Here is a 22,777-nt window from a genome sequence, read left to right as displayed (position 1 = left end):
TAGTCTTAAATATAACATGCAAAGCTTTTAATAGATGTGTGGCGTTCCGACAGATACTTCAACTTCTATTCATGAGATGGCGCCACGTGTAAAATCCAGTTCTTAATCGGAGCAGCAAAGCGACATCTTTACTCACTCAGACTTCTCGTCACACAACTGTACGCGAAGGTAGCATGAACTGTGTTCCGAGCTCTGTGTTGATCTCTGCAATGTAATTTAAATTGTAATTTAGTATTTAATATATTCTTTTGTTATAGGAGATTGTCTATTCTTATTTTCTTTAATTATATCATGTATTAAGCACACACGACCACCAAAAGTGGTGACCTTTTGACTGAGCACGCTACTGACACTGGATTTTCAACGACCCTAAGCCACGTGCATCCAAGGCATTCTGAAGAACTGACTAAAAATAACAACGAATATGGACATTAAACGTATGCTACAACGTACCCCTTCAATTATTTCTAGAAGTATGGATATATATTGCTTGTGTTTTTTTCAAAGTCGTGCATATCATCGCAAGGAGCTTCAGCAAATCATCAATGTGATCTGTTCCGTTCCGCTGACTTCGCCAGTCGTGCAATAATTCTTTGATCATTCAACTTTTGTGACAAATGTGCTACAACAGTGATTTTCGCTAAATGTGCTACATCAGTAACTTTTGTGCAACGTGCTACGGCAAAATTCTTCCCTCAGTGTTCGAAAGTAGTGAATTTTTTTCCCATGTGCTACAGGAATGATTTCCTTTTTTCCTTCGAAAGTGCCTTAGCAGTGTGAAGTGGTGATTTTGTGTGTGCGCAGTACAAAATGAACGCATCATTTTTTTTTCTCAAATAAGGGTTTCTTTTCAAATGCATTTCGGTAAAATATTATTTGTGTGTGTAATTGCTGACCCTGTATTATTTGTGTGTGTATCATTACGTAAATTTTTTATGCATGGTTAAAATATTTATTGTTATCATGGTAAAATATGAATAGTGTATCTTCATGCTACAATATTTGTGCTGATAAGTGTTTATTAATTAAAGTGAAAATTATCTATCAGTATGCCCGACGATATTCCACCAGAGCCACAAATCACACGCGTTGCGGTGAAGCCACCGCCTTTCTGGAAAAATAATCCTTCATTGTGGTTCGCTCAGATCGAAGCACAATTTTCTATCGCTCGCATTAGTGAGGATTCTACAAAATTCAACCATGTAGTTGCAGCAATTGAGTCTGATATTCTGAATTCAGTGCATGACTTAATTCTCAAACCACCTGATTGTGATAAATACTCCAAACTGAAACAGCGGCTCATTGAAATCTATTCAGAAAGTGAATCTTCAAAAATACGTACTTTACTACAAGGACTTGAACTTGGAGATCAGCGACCTTCATACTTGCTGTCACGAATGCGTGATCTGGCAGGAAGCCATTTTAGTGACGACTTGTTGAAGTCACTATGGCTTTCGCGTCTCCCTAATAACATACAAATAATTCTTGCTGCTTCCAATGAAGATCTAACCTGTTTAGCAGCAATGGCTGACAAAATTAATGAACTTGTTACTCCAGCTTATGTCAGTGCTGCTAATGCTGCACCTTCCAGTTCATCCCTCGAACAAAAAGTAGCTGAATTGACCAAAAAAGTATCTGAACTCTCTACAAGTCTTCATGCTTCACGGAGATACAATCGATCAAATCAGGGCCCACGTAATAAATTTCGTGCCCGAAGCAGGAGTCCATCTCGTCTTAATACTCGAACGCAGTACAAAGAACCCACAAGTGGCATATGTTTTTATCATATGAATTTTGACTCTCAAGCTCGCAAGTGTGCCCCTCCATGCACTTTTGAACAAGCGGAAAACTAAATGGGCGGTCTTCTGCTGGCCAACAGAATGTCCGCCACATCGACAGAATAGTACTGGCTGATCGTTCAACTCAGTTATGTTTTCTAGTAGATACTGGAGCTGACATATCAGTGCTCCCGAGAACTAAAACAAATGCTCACCAACTTAATAAACTTGTACTGTATGCAGCCAATGGTACCCAAATTGCAACCTACGGCACCAAACTATTGACACTTGATTTAAACTTGCGCCGGACTTTCAACTGGCCTTTTATTATTGCGGATGTAACTCAAGCAATTATTGGTGTCGACTTCTTGACACATTTTCACCTTCTAGTGGATGTCAAGAATAATTGCTTAATTGATGCTACAACTCAGCTGACATCACAGGGCCAAGCTTCTCACATATCGAATGTACCTACCAACATAAGTGTTTTATCGGGCAGCACACGGTTTCATCGGTTATTAGCAGAATTCCCTGACATTTTAAACCCATCCAAATCAGGGCAGCATACTCATCAGCCAGAAGTGTATCATCACATTGAAACACATGGCCCACCTGTATTTTCCAAGCCTCGTCGTCTTTCTCCAGAGATGCTAAAAGCTGCTCGCAAAGAATTTGAATTCATGCTAGCACAGGGAACCATTCGCCCATCTAAAAGTCCATGGGCCAGTCCACTTCACATGGTTAAAAAGTCTAATGGTGACTGGCGGCCTTGTGGAGATTATCGTCGACTTAATGCCGTCACAGTCCCTGACAGATATCCAGTCCCACATATCCAAGACTGTACCCATCTTTTTCATGGAACAAACATATTTTCTACCCTCGATCTTGCCAGAGCATATCATCAGATCCCAGTGCATGCTGAAGATGTGCCCAAGACCGCAGTGACTACACCATTTGGTCTCTTTGAGTACTTATATATGCCATTTGGCCTTCGAAATGCTGGCCAAACATTTCAGCGTTTAATACACCAAGTACTGTCTGGCCTCGATTTCTGCATCCCATATTTTGATGATATCCTGGTTGCATCTACAGATGCGGAACAACATTTTCAACATCTGCGTCAGATTTTCACTCGCCTTAAAGATCATGGATTAAAACTAAATCCATCCAAATGTGTACTTGGTCAAACCTCAGTTTCCTTTCTTGGATGTCTTATCACCCAGAATGGAGTCAAACCTTTACCGGAAAGAGTCAAAGCAATTAACGACCTACCCCAGCCCAAAACCATCTCTGAACTGAAGCGTTTTCTAGCAATGTTAAATTTCTACCGACGCTTTCTGCCAAATGCCGCAAAAACACAAGCCTGCCTACATGAGTTTCTGAAAAATAGCAAAAAAAAAACGATCAACGAGCTGTCCCTTGGACTGAATCTGCATCTGCAGCATTCGTGCAATGCAAACACGATCTGGCAAATGCAGCCACACTTTCTTATCACTCACCTAGTGATCAGCTCTCTATAATGGTAGATGCATCTGACACGGCCATAGGAGCAGTGCTTCAAGCCCATACCATTAAAGGACTTTCCCCAATGGCATTCTTTTCCAGAAAACTCACTACTGTAGAAAGGAAATACAGCACATATGACAGAGAGCTACTTGCTGTGTACTGTGCTGTTAAATACTTCCGGCACAACTTGGAAGGACACGACTTCATCATTTTCACCAATCATCGACCATTAACCTTCGCTCTTAGAAAAAACTCTGACTCATGCTCTCCTCGTCAGCTTCGACATCTGGATTTCATCGCCCAGTTTAGTACAGATATCAGATATGTCTCTGGTACTGATAATTGTGTCGCTGATGCCTTGTCTCGGGTAAACAATATCAACCTCACTACCCCAGATTTCTCTGAAATTGCAAAAGCTCAATTGCATGATGAGGAACTCAAGAACCTAATCTCAAATCCACAAACCTCCCTTCAGTTACAACCGCTGCACATTGGTCCAACGCTTAAAATTTACTGTGACATAGAGAACAATAGAATACGTCCCTATATTCCTGTCAATTTTAGACGTGAAGTGTTTAATGCCTTGCACAATTTGGCACATCCTGGAATCCGTGCCACCAAAAAGCTGATCGCAGACAGATTTGTCTGGCCAGCGATGAATCAAGACATCACGGAATGGACTCGTTCATGTATTAGATGTCAACGGTGTAAAGTATCCCGTCACACTCACAGTCCCATTCAACAATTTAACCTTCCAGCAAGACGCTTTGATCATGTACACTTAGACTTGGTTGGCCCATTGCCTCCTTCAAATGGTTACACTTACCTCCTCACTTGTATTGATCGGTACACAAGATGGCCTGAAGCCATTCCTATTGAAAATATATCCGCTGAAACTGTAGCTCGAGCATTCATCTCCCAGTGGCTTTCAAGATTTGGCATGCCTACCACCATCACTACTGACCAAGGCCGACAATTTCAATGTCACTTGTTCGCATCCCTCACCTCTCTTTTTGGCATTCGCCATATTCGCACAACACCATACCACCCATCTGGAAATGGGATGGTGGAACGCTTTCACCGATCTCTCAAACAAGGTCTGAAGTGCCACAGTAGCACACACTGGACAGAAGCCTTACCCCTAGTCTTGCTTGGTCTTCGCACAGCATTCAAAGAAGACATTGGTAGCACTTGTGCTGAAATGTTATATGGTGCAACCCTCCGTCTTCCAGGTGAATTCTTTCACCCAGAATCTATTCCAGTTATCGACCCTCCAACATTCCTTCAACGTTTACGTGAGACCATGAGCAATATCTCGCCAACCCCAGCATCTTCGCATAACCAGCCAAGCTATTTTGTACATCCTGCGCTTGAGACATCTTCGCACGTATTCGTGCGCAACGATGCAATTAAGCCAACTTTAACACCTTCATATGATGGTCCATTCAAAGTTGTCAAACGAACACCGAAACATTTCACCATCATCTGCAGTGGCAAACAATCAGTGATTGGAATCGATCGTCTCAAACCAGCATTTCTAATGCAAGATCCAACAACTTCCTCATCAACATCACTCCCGGAAGAAAGCTTACATCCCGTTAAAGAGCAACCTAAAACTACCAGATCTGGAAGAAAAGTTAAATTTAACCCAAAGTACTTATAACGTACCGATGGTACTTCGGGGGGAGTACTGTGGCGTTCCGACAGATACTTCAACTTCTATTCATGAGATGGCGCCACGTGTAAAATCCAGTTCTTAATCGGAGCAGCAAAGCGACATCTTTACTCACTCAGACTTCTCGTCACACAACTGTACGCGAAGGTAGCATGAACTGTGTTCCGAGCTCTGTGTTGATCTCTGCAATGTAATTTAAATTGTAATTTAGTATTTAATATATTCTTTTGTTATAGGAGATTGTCTATTCTTATTTTCTTTAATTATATCATGTATTAAGCACACACGACCACCAAAGATGCATCAACACATGAAATTTAATTTTACATGCAAACAATACTTCTCAGCTCCAGAAAATTTAATTGCAAAATGCATTTGAGTGCACTATTAATTTCAAACGGAAAATGCTATTTTTATTTCAATTTATACACACAGTACTCTCTCGCTTATCCGACATTAAGCATTACTCGACATACTATTAGAAAAAAGCATGAGTCGGCAAAAGAACTGCAAGTTATGCTTCCGACTCTGCCACATGACGCCTCTCTTCTACACTATGATTCATGTATTGTCATGCAGTGCATCGGTTTATCGTTTGTTACTGTTCATGCCTATGTGATCGGATATAGTGTGTCCAATTTGACAAACACTGTTTAAATTTGAGTAAATGCAAGAAGAATGGCAACAAAAAGATACAAAATTGTATCCAGCGAACAAAAACTTAAAGTAATCAAGAGACTAGACAAGGAGATGCATTGCAGAAGGTAGCTAACGACTTTGCTTTGAATGGTAACATTAGGAGACTGGAACTGGAAACGAATAGAAATGGGAAAATAGTGTGCATCAAAAGTTACGGGATGTGCATTAAAAAAAAAAAAGAAAACTTATGAAAAAAAACATGTGACTACAAAAAGGTGACTAAAGCTTTGTATATTTGATTTACACAGTTCTGGGGCAAAGGTGTGCCTATTTTGGGGCCTGTTTTACAGCAAAAGGCTTTGCATTTTCATAATAATTTCAATGATGGAGACTCGGAATACACAGCAAGTGTCGGTTGGCTCGACCGATGGAACAAATGCTACGGTATCGCTCAGTTAATTGTTTGTGGTGAAACCCTATCAACGAATTTGAAGAAATGGGAACAATTATGAAAAAACTCCAGGAATTAATTGTAATTGAAAGAATAATGGATGATCAGATATTTAATTGTGATGAGTCAAGCCTGAATTATAGAATCTTACTTAGTAAGAGTGTTGCGAACAGAACAGAAGCGGAAACTCCTGGCTATAACTATAGCAAGAAAAAGTCTGAGAATTTTAACATAGAATAATGCTACAGCAAACCCCAAAACGAACCTTGTAATTATTGGAAAATCCTAGAAAACTAGACTCTTTAAACCAATTTCAAAAAATGGTTTTCCTGACAAATAGTGTAGTTAGAAAAGCGCATAGATTATCAGTAAAATTTTCAAGGACTGGTTCCTTAACTGGTTCGTTAAATTTTCAACGACTGGTACATCTCTTCAACAGAGAAGTTTTTGAAAGAATATAATCTACTCATAAAAGCTGTTATGATGCTAGATAATGCAACAACTCACCCTGATGCAGAGGAGCTTCAAGACAGTGATATTAAGATACTGCTTTTGCCCTCCACCGCAATGCAATTAATCTGCCTCATACCAATGTATGGGTTGGATTGTTTTGAAAACAATGATTATGAAAAATGCAGGAAGATACAGGCACATTAATCGCAGAAGAAAAGTTCTCATAAACCAGCAGTACGATCAAAACATATAATGTACTAATTGATTGGTTTCATATAAACGATATCATTTCAAATAACAAATGCCAAAAAAGAAATTATATAAAACATATAATTGCTTATTATGCATACACAACGAAAATTTCGTATTATGCAACAATACGAAAGTGAAAATAGTTTTTCATACGAAAGTGAATTTTTCACTTTCGTACTCGTTTAACCAAAATAAAAACTGCAAATGGGTGTCAATAAGTTTGCAGGTTTCAGAAAACCAACAAAAACTTTGCACAAATCCACTGGTGGAAAAATTAAAGCATGTAGCTTGAACCTATTGCAGTTAAGAACGTGAAATTTGGACAAGATCATTATTTTTCATATCTTACATATCTTTAAAATAAAGAATTATCTATTTCTGTTAAACCTAAATTGAAATAAGAATATAGGAAATATTAATGTAAAGTTGGTACTGCATCTTTTTACGCTTATTTATAAATCTTTAATAAGGTGTACTGAAGTCAGTTTTACATCGGTATTACATGTTGCGTATTAGATTGTCCAGAAATTCTTCTGGTACAAAATGTCGCCACAATAAAGAAACGCCTTGAAGCTCCTAGTAAATTCTAAATAGAGGCTACAATGATGAATGTTCACATCCTAGTATGCTCGGCGCATGTTCTTTTGGGATTTAAATCAGGAGAAAATGCAACCGTAGGATGTGAACAGCGAATGATCATTAGGATGGGAACATTCGCTGAGCTGCTTTGCCTTCAAAAGGAATCGGTTATTAGTGCAAAGCAATAAGAACTAGCATTATCATAATCCATCAGGCGAAAATTATTATTAATTGAACCCTTAAACAACTTGGCATGAAAATAAAGAACCTAATCTCTATAATAGTTGGACTGGTAAAAATGTACAATTCAATATTCAAAATGATATCCGCCCATTAACGCCACCTTTAAACCGATGTTTTTATTACCTGCATTTTATTTCTTCCATATTATAATATATCTGGAATAGCTTCCGAATAGAAACGAGAATCATCAGTAAAACGAACTTCGCTCCATCGAAGAATTCGATGGAACTTCGCTCCATCGAAGATTCCATTCGATGAAATCGGCACCACTGCTGCCAAACACTTTTCGCAGCTCGAGCTACACGGATTCTGATCATGGATTTTCTTGCCTACATTCCTCTTTTATGCAGCTTTTTATTCATTATGTATCTGAATAATCAAGCTGCTGCAACTACAGCAAACTCCCTTGCAATCTGGGCTGACGTCATTAGTATATTTCTTTAATAATAGTTGCTAAATAATGGTCCTGAGAATCTGCTGTGTCACGGTCTCGACCTTGATCTGATTGTCTGCATACATTACCAATGTCATTAAAGCGTTTCGAGAGTCTTGACACGTTTGGAAATTTGTAGGCCTTTACAGGCCAGTTGTCAGTGTCTTTCTTGTTTCCAGTTTTCCAATTCCATATTGTTTCTCAGGTTCTAGGTCGTTTTAATTCATTATTAAACTCTCAATATTTCGCTAATTCCTTATTCTCATGACAATGGATTCGATTTTGACTTTTTAAAAAAATAAATGCATAAACTACTTTAGTAAGGGGAGTCGTTTTACATGGGGTCATTAAAGAGTCCTTTATAGCAGGGTTTCTTAAACTGTGGGTCGTGACCCCCAAGGGGGTCGCCAAAAATTTTAGCACTTTTGATATTTCTTTAACTTATTATAATAATTTTACAATTACCAAATATTTTTACATAGTATATCTGAAAATAGCTAAAGATAAAGCAATACAGACAAAAAAAAAAAAAAAAACCGAAAATGTTTCGACGCATTCTTTTTATAAGTATAAACGTTCATTTTTCTTGCTTTGCACATGACGGTGTCATTTCGTTTGTTACATATTTAAAATTTTCCCATTGTTCTATGTCTTAAAATTAGAAATTAAAGTCAACGACCTTAAACTGTGAAACTTAACAAGTGAAAGAATTAACAGTTTCACTCACGCGTGTGTCAGATTTGCGCAATACTTAGGGAGTCACACAAAATTTTTGTAAATATTATGGAGTCCTGGGGGATCGCGAAACATCTCTCAGTGACAAAAGGGGGTCGCAACTGAGAAAAGTTTAAGAAACCCTGCTTTATAGTGTAACAATAATTTATTAACAGATTTAAGTTGCACATTGATATCTTATTTAATTTTAAGAATATTACAGAACAAGAGTCTGATGCAACATAACATAACAGTCTGATGCAACATAACAAGGCTCATCACTTGGCTTTTACTGAAGTCTGTCTCTCCAGTTGTAAGGGGGGTCGTGTGTTAGATGGGGTCATAAAAGAATCCTTTATAGTGTAACAATGATTATTAAAAAGTTTAACTTACACATGGACATCACATTTAGTTTTAAGAATATTACAGAGCAAGAGTCTGATACAACCTAAAAGGTTCATCACTTGGCTTTTACTTAATTATTTTTCTGGCTACTCACCAGAGGGCACCTTCATTGCTACTGTTAGTCCAACATAGTATATATTAACGGCAGAATTTATATTAAAGAACTGGTTACACTTTTAATTTAATAGTAATAGGGTGTAATAATAACTTACAAAAGTTCGACAATTGTATAAATTACTGCACAACTTTTTGTGCTTCATTTTTCGCTTTTATAAAATGTTTCTTAAATTTTGTTTGAAATAATCTCAATTTTTGAGACTGTAGATATTATTTGGTGAAATTCTCCATAATCCGGATAGAATTACGATTTTTTTAATGTGTCTTTCTCAATTGGCTGACAGACTTGTAATTGAAATGTTAATATTGAAATAATAATAATGAAAGGGAAATAAATGTTATAGATTTAATTCATACAAGAGAGACACATGAAAACCTTATTTAAAGCAAATTCAGTGTATGTGATTATCAGTCAAAGAAAGTGAGTAAAATGACATTATTTCCCGTTTTGTACAAGTGATTAATCAGTTAACTCAAATTTTTATATTGTGTCAAACAATTTTTTCCCAGGCTGCGGCTATAAACTAGTTTTAGAAATGAAAAGAACAAAAGGAAAACATTTATTATGTGTAACTGGGAGCTTTTAATAAAATGTTAACATATTATTCATCTTGAAAGCCAATTTAGATCAGACTTCAATATTATTTATTAACATGAGTTTTTATACATGATACCAGAAGTGGGCACAGCCTGACCCACCAAACCAAACAAGTTGGTCTTATGATCATCAGATATCGATGAATAATGATATTTCTTAGTAATTTCAATAAGAAATGAAAGTCTACTCGTTGAGAAATATGAATTTTATTTTACCGAATGAGAAAATTATTCTCTTTTAAATTCATAAATTTAGTTTTACACTGAAGTTAGGTATAAGAATCTAAGTGAATCCTGGTTAAAGGAGATGACACAGTCCATTTCATATGCTTGAATCGTTCATAAAAACCCATAAAAAGTTTATTCAGAGTGGAAGAGGGATTTTTAAAAAAGAAAAATTCGTAGGACTCGTAGAATCATCTGATTTTGAATTATCAAGTCTGTCAGGTTTATCAAGTTGATCAGTCCTAAAAATCTTTCAATCTCTTTATTTATAAATGTTTACCCTGAAGTTTGCGCTAATTCGGGAAAGAATTCTGATTATTCGTATTTTTTCTTAAATCCCATTAAAGTGATTTCACTTAACACGCATTAGTTGATGCATTAATTAATCGCGTTAAATAAGGTTTTCCGATATATCTAGATCACAGCTTCTTTAATACTGTGAATAAATAAAATAATAAATATGAAATGATATATTATTATGAATAAATAAAATAATAAATCCTAAAATTAAAATAAAAAACGAATATTAAACTGTACTTGTATAAAATGTTTCTCTTCTTTTCAAAATGTTTGCAAATTAATACCTATGTCTTAAAGAAAAATGAATAAATAAAAACTTTAATTTTTCAGGATTCAGCTTACTTTTTCAAAGAGAAACAAACGATTTAGAGGTTGAAACTGATAGTTTAATAATAAAACATATTTACTAATAACATGTAATTTTTCAAAAAAGAAATTACTTGTACTTATAAATATGAAATTAAAATTTTCTGAGACTTTGAGTAATGAAAATCTCTGTTTGAGGTTTTTTGAATGACTAGTTTGATTTTCGATTTTAACATTTTTGATAAACTTGAGAATAGTATAAGTTATTTTCGCTTACACTAGCTTAATACGTTTAAACTTACCAGATAAACTACGTTAAAAAATATACTACGTTTCTCTATGAACATAAAGAAAATACAACATATTTTAATAACCTGTTTAAGAGTTTAAGAAGGTAAAAAATGTACTTTAAGTGAAAAAAAAAAAACGAAATATACTAATAATGTTACATAATAATTTTTGCGTAGGGATTCCCGAGGCGTAGATATTATTTAAAAGGTTCAAGGTTTGAGAAATGTTTTTATTAAAGAAATTAAATATCTTATTGATATTAAAGCTATGCCAAAGAAACTTTTGATATTATTTAATATTAAATATTAAATATGTGTGTGGGTTTCAATATTGTATAGAATTTCTCGCATTTACATTTATAATTTTAATACAGTAAAAAGACATCTATTTCCCATTTTTGAATTCTTTACTTTTTAATGTGTTTTTTTCCCAAAGATCCATTTCCTTTTTTTATTTTATTCCAAAAGATTCATGTTTAGGTATTATTTCGTAATTTAAAGAGTCAGAAATATATCAGCAATTTAATTTTTGAAACGGATGTCCTACGTTATTTTCCACGTGATCTAGTTGCATACATTCCTCCAAAGAAGCAGTTATTATTTTTGCAAATTATTAAATAAAAAGATCTCCCATGAAAATGGTCGTGTTTGAATAAAATTTAATCGCAGAAGTGGAAGAAACTTTTATATTTTAGATACAGAGCTTATTTTAAAGCAATAGCTTTTTATTAGAGAAGCGTTGTATTAAATGCGCTTGCAATGTTTGGAAGAAAATTGAGCTACATTCTGGAAAATAGGAATTATATGTATCTTATTTTATATTTTACTCAAATAAACCGAGAAAACATACGTAGCAGCTCAGATCAAACGCGTATATTATCCACGTTAGATGTAAGTAGGAAAATCGTGTGAAAATAGGATTTCAAATGCAGAATAAGTCCCTTCGTAAGAAGATGTGCAAAACCCTATTTTCATATAATTCAATGACATACATTTTGCATTTCAAACATAATCATACAATGTACATATGTACAGAGTGTCGCACTATACTAAATACCTGAAGATTCGATGAAAATCCTTGTAGAAAGTTCTATTTGAAATATGAAAATTTGCTAGTCACCTTCTAAATAACATTCATCGGGGTTACTTTTTCCCAGTATTTCGATATTTCTCAATGCACCGGTAGAATTCCTCTTTAAGTATTGTTCATAGATTCACTGTGGTATCAATTTGAATAACCAGAATTATCTGAAAATGATAACCCTAGAAAAACCCTCTTAATAAGGAAGTACAGCAACCATCCTCAAGTGTATCCTTGGAACAACAGATTCAGAGGGTGAGAAAGTTGAAAAGTGTAGTAGTTGTAGCATGGGTGTGATCCGTTTCTGGTGAAATATACTGAAGTCTTGCTCAACACGTGACGTCACTTCAAATGACTGAAAGATGTTTTAACGCCGTTTGTACTACAAATATGAACTACGTTATCCTAGATAATGTTACTTCGTACATTTCATCTACAAAAAGCAAACTTAACAGTGTTTAACATTCGAAATCAATTATTTTAAGTTGATTTTACATGAACTTCCTGAACGCAGAATAGCATTTATTCCATTACGCAAGATTTTGCAGATTTGTATTGCTTTCTACTCTATGTAAGTTTAATAGGTCCTGCAAACCCTACTTAGAATGAAAAGCGAGATATCTCTCTGTCTATGAAAATTACAATTGCTGAAATTTTCCTTTCTATAGCCACATAATTGCTCTGTGTATAATTTGCCGTATGATTTCTTCGATTATTAGCAATGAATGGAAGAGAAAATCAGTTATACTGTCCTTTTTTCGATAATCAATTGCAAAATGCTATGCTTTATTGTCCATCGGTGGGAGATTATTTTACTTGCGGCATAGTGCTACCGGGCTAGTTTAAGGGCTACTTTTGGGAATTATGATTTTATTATTTGACATTTCTTAGATGTGTTTTTCAATTATTTCTTTCTTAGCTCAATCATAGCGATAAGGCGTTCCTCGACGGGGGCCTATTTTCTGTGTCTATGCTGTGTTTTATAATTCGCTCAACGTTGGTTCTTTTAGCAGACAAATCAGCAAAATTCCTTACCAACTGTTTCAGCTTCGACCTTTCCTTTTTGTTTCAACTGTGTTAACTCCAGAGCCGATGGCTGCACTTGTATTTGATCCAGCTGGTTCATCTCCAGTTGTACCGTGCTTCCTGAAGACTGATTTTCGTCCCTGTCGCCTTTAAAAAATGCATTCCCAAAATTACTAGAGGCTGCAGATTTTTCACAATGAAGAAAACCACTTTTTGATGTTCATTTCTTATTTGAACGTTTAATGTGACTTTCCCTATTCATGCACACAGTTTGTCTTTGACGGCAATAACTATTTTCATTCAATCTCAAAACATTCTGTACCACTTAAAATTTCTACGAAAAAAACTTTCAGCCAAAAGTCTACTTTGCGTCCTTGTATCTAATCAAGCGTCTTCACGTACATAGTTTACAGGCACTTGTATTACTGACAGGAACAAATATTTTATTATTACTGTATTTAAGTGAATCCCGAGATGGAAAATTTTCTCCTGCATTTCAGTACCCCCTTTTTTTAATTGTTTAAATTCTTCTTTCTTTCTTTCCCCAGTTTTTCCTTTTGAAATTTATCTTGGCGACTACTACTCATTTCTGTTTTCAAACTGTTTACCGCCGTTCAACCTTGGCCTTCCTTCCGTAAAGATCTACGAAGATATTTATTTGACCTCTAGCTACATCCTGATGCACGCGTACTTTCTGCTGTCCTCTTACTCTGCTCCCATTAATTTTACTGATTGTAAATTTATAATTTGTGTGTACTTATTTTTAATTCATTTTTAATTTTAGTTTAATTTTAGTATTAATTTTAGTTCAATTAGTGTCATTTTAGATATTAGGCTCTAAAGTTGCATGCTTAGTTATAAAACAAGCTTAACTTCTCTAAGACCAAACTGTTTCATTATGTACTAGGAAAGTATAATCATCTATATAGCGTATCTCGTCGGGCCATGTCAAAATTATTTTTTTATTATATATATATATATATATATATATATAATGTTGTATGAACTTAAATCCATTTAGTGCGAATACAAGTTATTATTACTTGCGCAATTGCTGCAAAGTTAGTTAATAATAATTTATTTCCTAAACAGTATTGATTAATTGATTATATTATCTCCTAAGTTTAATTAAAGTAGAATTATTTTAAAAGTGTGCATCCATACTGGTAAGTTATATTTTGAAAGATGTTTTGAAGTAATTTGAAAGCAAAACGTTAATAATGTTTTAACGGGGACTGGAGTTAAATCATCACGAAGAATAATATTTCAATTGTAAAAGGAAAATTAAAACATGTAATTATTGTCATTGATCGGAAATTAGTTGACTTTTCAAGGGGAACAAACCAACTCCCGTTCAATGAACAATAATTGATAAAAATGCGTAAATATGAAAGTGTTTCGTCTTTACTCGAGTTATAAGTTAAAGCCAAACCGGCAATTCTAGTCAGCCCAAATATTTCCGCGAATAGTTGCTACTCAAAGAACTTATTCTCATGAAGCATTTTAGTCAATTCAATTTGGAGTAAAAATCAATTACTGTAGAGAAATCCTGTAAAACTCGAGTAACCGCCCCCGACACTATCATCTTTATGCATTTGAGTACTATATTATTTGTAGAAATTAAACATTGGAAATTGTCATTATGAAATCGAATTCAAAGTAAAGTTGAAATAAACATAGAAGATTATAAAAAAGATAAATAATGCAAACTTTGTAAAAACAAATCAAAGATAACATAAAAATAATATAAAAATAATATAGAAAATAATATAAATAAGATCAGTGAATGTACATGAAGATATAAAGGCCAGAAAGGTATTAAGTAACTTACATTCTTTCTAGTGGGGGAGTTGGCAAAGTGTTCTCTTCGTGTCTGACTCAGAAGTGTAGGGTGTCCGAAAATTCTTAGCGGCAGTAGGGGCTTTGAATAATATCAGTCGGTAAGACTTGTGTGAAGTAATTTATGGTAGTGGGTGGAACTTGGAATTCTTGAGGGATGTATTTTGTGGAGTTCTTATCTGAGAGAGACCGTCTGTTAAGATTTTTTTGAAAATACTATTCCATTCACTAGTATTTTCAAAAAAATCTTAACAGACGGTCTCTCTCAGATAAGAACTCCACAAAATACATCCCTCAAGAATTCCAAGTTCCACCGACTACCATAAATTACTTCACACAAGTCTTACCGACTGATATTATTCAAAGCCCCTACTGCCGCTAAGAATTTTCGGACATCCTACGCTTCTGAGTCAGGCACGAAGAGAACACTTTGCCAACTCCCCCACTAGAAAGAATGTAAGTTACTAAATACCTTTCTGGCCTTTATATCTTCATGTACATTCACTGATCTTATTTATATTATTTTCTATATTATTTTTATATTATTTTTATGTTATCTCTGATTTGTTTTTACAAAGTTTGCATTATTTATCTTTTTTATAATCTTCTATGTTTATTTCAACTTTACTTTGAATTCGATTTCATAATGACAATTTCCAATGTTTAATTTCTACAAATAATATAGTACTCAAATGCATAAAGATGATAGTGTCGGGGGCGGTTACTCGAGTTTTACAGGATTTCTCTACAGTAATTGATTTTTACTCCAAATTGAATTGACTAAAATGCTTCATGAGAATAAGTTCTTTGAGTAGCAACTATTCGCGGAAATATTTGGCCTGACTAGAATTGCCGGTTTGGCTTTAACTTATAACTCGAGTAAAGACGAAACACTTTCATATTTACGCATTTTTATCAATTATTGTTCATTGAACGGGAGTTGGTTTGTTCCCCTTGAAAAGTCAACTAATTTCAGATCAATGACAATAATTACATGTTTTAATTTTCCTTTTACAATTGAAATATTATTCTTCATGATGATTTAACTCCAGTCCCCGTTAAAACATTATTAACGTTTTGCTTTAAATTACTTCAAAACATCTTTCAAAATATAACTTACCAGTATGGATGCACACTTTTAAAATAATTCTACTTTAATTAAACTTAGGAGATAATATAATCAATTTAATCAATACTGTTTACGAAATAAATTATATATATATATATATATATATATATATATATATATAATTCTGAAAGCTTTCAGATTTTACATTACGCCCAAAGGGGCATTTTTTAAACGTTTTTTCTTTTTGTGTGGGTTACCTTTATTTATTAAATATCAAGTTCTTTGCATTTAAACCAGAAAACTCAGTTAAGCAGCAATATCGCAAAATAATTTTAAAATGAGCATATCTTTGAAATTTCCGATCACCGTCTCGCGCGCTGGAGATAATATTTTTTTCCCCGCACAGTGTTGCCATTGTTCGCTTTGAAATCGTTTATTTGTTAATCAAAAATTCGTTAGTTAAGGTTTTACAAAATATGAAATGGATAATAAAACAAATTCCAAGTATTGGCTTCTAGATGCCCATATTCGGATAAAAATGTACGTTCAAACTTTGATGGCTCTAAGTACCGTTGTTTTATTACAATGCGAGAAACATACATACATTTATGCATATTCTTCACTATTTAATTTCTTTAAATATAATACAAGGCTCTAAAATTTGGTAACAACAATTTGAAAAGTGAACCAACATTTCAACGCAAAATGCCAAAACAAAATAACAGTCCTTCTGGGCAAATTGACCCTTTGGACTAATAATAAATTCCTGACAGGTGGGTGGAGACAATTCCTGCTAACCTTTAGTAGCCAACAGGAGCCTCTGTTCTTTGTCATCTGCCACCGTCCTACTACGAGCAACACCTGCCGCCTGCTGCGAACTCAAATAACTTCTCGAGCGTGCTAGGATTTCTGAATTCAGAAGAAGTCCTGAAATTAGGGTAACAACCTAGGCGATTCCGCATCAGGTATCTTCGTTATACAACAAATTTTCCAGCTGTATTTTCCTCAACATAAATTCCGTCATTTCCTTGACCTTAATCTTGTATCTACTTAACAGTTCTGCTTCCAATTTGGCCCTATCTTTCACCAAGGGAAATGCTTTTACTAGGGCGATTTTAATATTTCTAACTTAAAAGTTATCATTGCGTGGTGCACCGAACAAAATTTACCGATGCCTTTGTAACATCTCAGTGCGGTGGTTGCTATGATGATCTTTTGTACTTCCCCAACTGGCTAAAACAAAAATGAGTATCGGTTGTTCCAATAATTTCATAACGTAATTTCTGCTAACAGTCTCTGCAGTTTCATCTACCCTCGCACTGTATCCAAGACGAACCCGGATCCTTTCACCGGATTTATGGGAATCGAAATATGGAAAAAATTGGCATGTCATTTCAAGCAAAGTCCGATTTTGTGTCAAAATACCTATGTTAGAGCATTGTTATATATAAATCTAATTTATATCCTAAATTGCGCTTTCGAGACATGAAAATAAATTTCGTCAATCGGCCCAGTAGAACGGAAGATATAGAAAGTTTTTTCCCCGCCGTGTACGTTAAGCCTTATTGATAACAGATATATCATCAATACCGTACCAAAAAGAACGATTGTACAAAATTATAATTACTGTGGTTTGAATTTTAAAATTTCGAAGCGTATTTTGCTTACAATTAGTTAAATTCAATCTTCATTCGTAAATTTCGCCTTAGTCATATCCATATTTTTATGATAAATATCATATTAATCTTTCCCCTTCTTCGAAAGAAATAGTAATGTAACAGATTTACTTTCAATGTTTTATTTTCAATTTGTTTATAAGAATCGGTAAATTAGCTATATTAAACACTTTCTCAATACTAGTGTGACTTATACAGAATTTTTATAAAAATTGTCGTATTAAGTTTGATGTTATCCATTTGACCAATATTTTTAACTACTAACAATTTCTGAACATAAACAGACCCATACTCTAAAGCAGCATTTCCAAACTAAACCTGATGACTATTGTTTACTTCTTAAATATATTTTTAAGAATCATTCTAACGTTATTTTTGGAAACTTATGCCGCATGTCTGCTCAAGATAAAGTAAGATAAATTTTATAATTTATTCATCCTTTATAATGTAAGTTATTCTTTTCCAAATTTAGCATTTTACGGCTTGTTGACTCTTCATATGATTGCTTTGATGCCTAGATCATATGAAAATCGAGATCTTAAAGTTTTGAATCCACACCGGAGCTATATATTGAATAAAATTCTACACAGCTTGTCAACGGGAAACTCATCATTTAAAAATCATCTGGATGAAATATTCTTCAGAAACTCTTTGAACTTCAAGTGTTCAAAGATTGTATGCAGTTCAAAATATAAATAGTGAGAAATGTTGTTTTGATTTATGTTCTCAGTGTCTGCTCAAATGATACGATGATGCTTGTAAACAAGATAGTCTTCGTTAATAAACTTATATTCCGTCTATCAAGGTTCATCAATAGTCTAAATGCGGAGAAGTGTATTGATTTGTTGTAATATGCAGTAAATTGTTTTAGCTGTTCTTTCTCTTCATTTGTATTTTGTAAGTTTTCCTGCACACGTTTTTGAGTAATAAATTGTTAAAATCGGAGAGAATATTTATAGATTCCTAGTACAACGATTGAGAAATTAAAATTTTTAATTTAATATATAATTACGGTTCTTTTAATTTTTAGATCTTTTCAGAAATAATTAGAAATAATTTTAGAAAAATTTACTAGAAAAGCTTTTAATTTTAATAATACCTTAAGTCTGGTTACTTTACCATAACAACTTTCCAGCCTGAACCGAGTTTAAAAATATATCAGATAATATAGCAAAGTAAAACATAATAATACTAAGAAATATTTATTTTGTGTCTGTCTGTTACATCAATTTGCGTGCGTGTATATAACTAGAATTTCCATGTCCTATCTGATACGTCGTATATATTGTCCCCAAAATAACACTTTGTGTCTGTTATTCTTTTATAATCTGTTATTTTAAAATAGGCACTTTAATGCCATCTAGCTATCGTAACTCATGTCGCCATCCCGCACATACTTTCTTCGAAGGTTGACTTAGAAGACACGGAGAAAGTATCTCATACAATACTTTCTCCGTGTCCTCTAAGTCAACCTTCCTTTCCATATTTTCCAAAAGCAAAATACGCTAAACGGCAATAACAATTAGGGGAAAAAATTTTTATGAGTGTCCCAACCTTTTTCTTTAGCTGTATTTCCATGTTCAAATCAGGAGGTGGAAAATTACCTTGAAGTTCCTATTTTAAAGTAACAGACTATAAGAAGATATTCTGACTCTGACAAGAATAGAGTATTCCTAAATACTATTGAAGCACATTTTGTTCAGATTAGCATAATATTTTTTATCTCTTAATCTCTTAAAAAGCTTTTAAGTATTAAAAGTTGTTCCATGTATCATATATGTTTCTTAAAATGTACTGGAAAAAGTCTTTTGTTAAGAAATGAAAAATTTATACTTATAAAGTCGCCATATTTAACTCAAATTTGAAAATAATTATGGAATATACGTAGAGTATTATGCAAAAGTACAATAATTAACCCTTTCGAAAGATAGCAAGCAATATATACTCAAATGTTACTTACTTGAAACTTGGAAACTCAGGCATAGATAGAAATCATCAGATAAAATGCCCTTATACATTCATTAAAAACTCGGTTTACCTATGCCGCCTTACTTAATTTTAATTATATATATTTGACTCTTGCTAAATAATAATTAAAAATTATCTGAAATTAATGTTTTTAATTATTTCTCTTGCATATAATGTACTTTCTCTTATTTCAGATTATCAATGAAATAAGTCCTAAATTCGATGGAAAACCACTATCGGAAGAAGTCCCTCGCCCAATATTGCTGGGATTGTGGGAATACAATACGAGATAAATATCTGCTGTATGCACTAGATAGATACTGGCATACTGCATGCCTGAAGTGCAGTATATGTAGGGTTGCATTAGCCGATGCCGGAAGCTCCTGCTATACTAGAGCTGGTCTAATACTCTGTAGAGACGACTACTTGAGGTAGGTGGTGATATTGTTATCTGATAAAGGCGTTTTAGAAGACAATATGAAATATTTCACGTTGAATAAATTTTAAGCCAGTATGGAGCTTCTTAAAGAGAATATTAAACTTTGAAGCAGTAAATTTAAACCACCTGTTTAAAAATTTACAAGCATTTTAACTTATTTTTGCAATTTTTGTTGTATTTTTGAGCAAATACTTTTTTAATAATTTTACATTTCAAGTCTGTGGACATAAATTTCTTGGCATTAAATTTATTTCTATTTTTTGAAATTATAATTTAATTTTTTCTAATAGGGTTATTAGCTTTAATTAGCAAGATAGTCGTGACAGATTTTTACTGGCTATTTTTTATATTGAACTAAATTGAAAAGCATAAGACTGTACCTGATTTGATATAATACTATAATGAAAATATAATATTATAACGAAAGGAAACTACTTACTATTCACACAATTCTATTAATCTTCTACGCGATAATGTGATATATAACTTTACTTCTTTATATATATATATATTCAGGATCATTCAGAATATAGGTTCAGAATATATTATTCAGAATATAGGTATATATAGGTATTCAGAATATAGGAATATATTATTCAGAATATAGGTATATATAGGTATTCAGAATATAGGAATATATTATTCAGAATATAGGTTCATTCAGAATCATATATATAATCAGATTTGCTCAATGTGTACTATATGTAAGAAAGCTCATATCTAGAAAACTTTTAGGTGAATGAGTGATTCATTTGACGGGCCTAACAGTAACCATTGCTGGTGAGGAAAGAAACGTTAATACGTATTTAAGTAATTTAAACTTTATAAATTAATGGCTTTGCTAGTGTAATGACAGAACACACAACTGTTTTGATGCTGTATTTGATTTTTCATTATAAATTTTATTTTTAACTAAGAAGAAAAGAATAAATCATAAAATTAATATGACCTCGATTTTGAAACAATGATTTCAATCAAACTATCGTTGAATGCATCAACGATAGTTCGATTGAAACAGTTGCAATTCATCGGAAGTCTTAGTATGTTTCACACTTGAAAATATTTGTTCACAAATGTACATGCTACCAAATAATGGTGACACGAATATCACATGACTGTTCAGCAAGGCATATTTATCTCTGGGTAGGTATAGTTTATAAAAGTCCAATAAAGACAGTAATGAAAATTTTTCCTTTAATTTGAATGTCAGATATGCATTATATTTGAAATTTGCTGGCAGCATATGTATATCGGCTGTAAATAGAGTCACAAAAATACAAAAATTTCAATTATTTTCCCCAAAATCTTGAAATCTATTTTTAAATTCTTGTATCAAATCAAAAATTAAGGCTGCGTATTTTTTCTTATTTTTAGTATTTTGTTTGTCCAACTTATTGAAATGTAAATAATTGTTAACACTTATTTGGGCTTGCCGTAATTTCAGTTTCATTTGAAACACTTTATGGTTTGAAACTCTGTACTTGTTTAAGTCATATAAAAAAAGCAGTCAGATATACCAAAAATGGTAAATCTGCAAATCTGTTTGGCATTTAAAATTTCTATCATAAATTTTACTTTCAATATCAAAAACGATTTTATTTCATTAAGGACGTTATAAAATCTTTTCATCGTTGGGCCTCCAATGAGCCACCTTATTTCTATAAAATATATGTCACCATATTCGGTATCCGTACTTTTGAGAAATTTCTATAACTGGCAAGGTTTCAGTCCCTGATTCTTTATAAAATTCACACTCATTACGACGATTTTGCATAACATGATCCATTTTAAAAACTTTTCTGCATAAGTTCTTGATATATTATGAAAGGAACTTCATCAAAAGAGAGTTTCCGGCAGCAATGGCATCATCGTCCTTTATTAATTTTATAAGTTCTTCTATTTGACTTAGCATATGTGAGGCACCATTTATAACTAGAACAGATAGATGGGCAAGAGACAGAAATCTCTTTATTTTTCACTGCTTCATATAAATATCTTAATAATGGTACTAATATTCTTTTAATGATACTAAAGAAGACAATTCTTCAGTTGCAATACATTCGTCTTTAATACCTCTCATAAAAATGGCAAACCGAGTCGCATCAATATTTTCATCCATCATCAGAGAATAAAATTTAAAACTATAAACTTTACTTTTCAAATCCTTCAATAAAGTCCCTATTTTATTAATTCGCCTAGCAATAGTTTCGTGAGACAAACTGATTTTAGAAATATTGCCTTATCAGGGCAAATTATAGCTTCCACATTTTGCATTCCACTCGCCATCATAAAAGGGTTTTGATTTTTGGTGATTAAATTTGCGACTACATAACAACCTTCATATTAGATTTTATTTGAGTTTTAACTTTGTAGAAAACTTTTGCTGAGATATGATGTCTTTTCTTAATATCGCTATGTTGTCCTTACCACACGCACTTTTTTCCGTCCCATCTAATAGCGTCAAATAACAAATGCGTCCTTGCTGAAAACCAGCCTCGAATCCCAATTCGCAACAGCAAAATGTAATATCTTCGGAGTGGGGTCTTGATAATTCTTTTACGCTTCACTCTCGCTTCTTGGGCCACTCTGATTCTAAGCTTTGGGCTGCATACGGTCCACGGGCTGCGAGTTCGACACCCCTCCTTGATATATATATATATATATATATATATAATATAAAAAAACATAATGGCTTTGCTTTACGCGAACAGGCAAC

At 33.5% G+C, this 22,777-nt stretch overlaps 1 protein-coding gene across 1 annotated transcript in view; it reads left to right on the top strand.

The window, feature by feature from the left end:
* LOC146996908 (LIM domain transcription factor LMO4-B-like) overlaps positions 1 to 22,777 on the top strand; it is a 71,063-nt gene that overhangs the window by 6,851 nt on the left and 41,435 nt on the right. Inside the window, exon 2 of the mRNA XM_085819269.1 lies at positions 19,817 to 20,053. Coding sequence (XP_085675395.1) covers positions 19,845 to 20,053 — 209 coding nt within the window. The 5' untranslated portion in view covers positions 19,817 to 19,844. The remainder of the gene's footprint in view (positions 1 to 19,816; positions 20,054 to 22,777) is intronic.

The sequence above is a fragment of the Stegodyphus dumicola genome, chromosome 6, assembly GCF_044657685.1.
Source record: "Stegodyphus dumicola isolate Sdum_Otavi_A_Nest chromosome 6, ASM4465768v1".
Taxonomy (NCBI): domain Eukaryota; kingdom Metazoa; phylum Arthropoda; class Arachnida; order Araneae; family Eresidae; genus Stegodyphus; species Stegodyphus dumicola.
Note: the sequence above shows the minus strand (reverse complement) of the source record. Positions and strands in the feature narration are given on the sequence as shown.